General features: G+C 43.7%; 1 protein-coding gene across 2 annotated transcripts in view; it reads left to right on the plus strand.

Moving 5' to 3' along the window:
* Positions 1 to 447: 447 nt before the first annotated feature.
* GTSE1 (G2 and S-phase expressed 1) overlaps positions 448 to 1294 on the plus strand; it is a 10209-nt gene continuing 9362 nt past the window's right edge. For both annotated transcript variants that reach the window (XM_009636069.2, XM_035891694.1), the window contains exon 1: positions 448 to 595. In XM_009636069.2, the coding sequence (XP_009634364.1) occupies positions 517 to 595 (79 nt within the window). In that variant the 5' untranslated portion in view covers positions 448 to 516. The remainder of the gene's footprint in view (positions 596 to 1294) is intronic.

The raw sequence follows: 1294 nt of genomic DNA on the forward strand, positions 1-1294 counted from the left end.
ACCTCTCGGCAAAGCCTGAGCGGGTTGTGTTAAGGTAGGGACAGTCCACCTCACCGTCACCTTGCTCACAGGAAGGTCGTATTACGCCAGTCTCGAATTAGTGCTCTAAAAAGTTGTGGGGTTTTTTTTCTTGGGCTGTGTGGTGGCAGTGTTCTGCTGCAGCTGTCTAGGCGTGTTGCCCCATCGTAGCTGTATTCATATTAGGAGTTTAGTTGCTGAACACAGCGTCTGCATTAATGAGTTTCAGAAATCCTAGGCATCACTGCTGTATTTGAAGGGTTTTTACAGAGCTTGCAAAACTTTTCCTATACGTATTCTGAGATAATTCAATAGCATGTTTCAAGAAAGGATGGTGAGATGTGTGACATCCCATAAACCGCATCCATAAACATAATATATAAGAGTTTTCAAGGGGAATGTTTATGTCCTTGCTAATTCGGCAGCATCATAAAATTTTGTGACCTTGTTGGTGTTTTAAAACATACTGCATAGCTAATTCTGTATTTTCTAGACATTATGGAGGAAGGAAAAGAAATGGCAGCACATCCCTCAAGTCATGTGATTGAAGAAAACCTGGGTATTTGCATGAGCAACGGTAGGTGGAGAACATGCTGGGATATTCTCTACCTGGTGTATCCCTTATTAAAAGTTAAGCCAGTTTAGATCCTGTATCTGCTTTATATATTGCTCTGTGTACTTGTTTCCTAGCATGGGCTGCTGTTGCCAGTCTCAGACTTACAAGCTTATGGAGCACTGGTGCTAGAGCATGTGCAGTAGTGACATGATGTCATCAACCTCTCTTCTATATATCTAATCTGAGCTCCTTCCTCCTCCTTACCTGTCTGCTGCAGATTCAATTAATATTTAGCATGTATATTGGCTAATAGGAAAACTAATTTTCCTCGCTGTCTCCTGTTACTGTCCTGTGGTGGTTTGAACTGGAAAAGAACTGACTGGTAGGTGTCCTGGTTTCAGCTGGGATAGAGTTAATTTTCTTCAAAGTAGCTAGCATAGTGCTGTGTTTTGGATTTAGTACCAGAAGAATGTTGATAACACACTGATGTTTTCAGCTGTTGCCAAGTAGTGCTCAGACTACTCAAGGACTTTTTGAGCTTCTCCTGCTCGGCCAGGTGCATAACAAGCTGGGAGTACAGCACAGCTAGGACAGCTAACCCAAACTGTCCAAAGGGCTATTCCATACCATATAACGTCATGCTCGGGGCAGGGTGTGTGTGTGTGTGTGTTAGTTGGTCAGTCGTGGGCAGAGTGGTCGCAGCTCGGGCTGTGTGATCGC

Source organism: Egretta garzetta, unplaced genomic scaffold (genome assembly GCF_000687185.1).
Source record: "Egretta garzetta isolate BGI_Z169 unplaced genomic scaffold, ASM68718v1 scaffold33, whole genome shotgun sequence".
Taxonomy (NCBI): domain Eukaryota; kingdom Metazoa; phylum Chordata; class Aves; order Pelecaniformes; family Ardeidae; genus Egretta; species Egretta garzetta.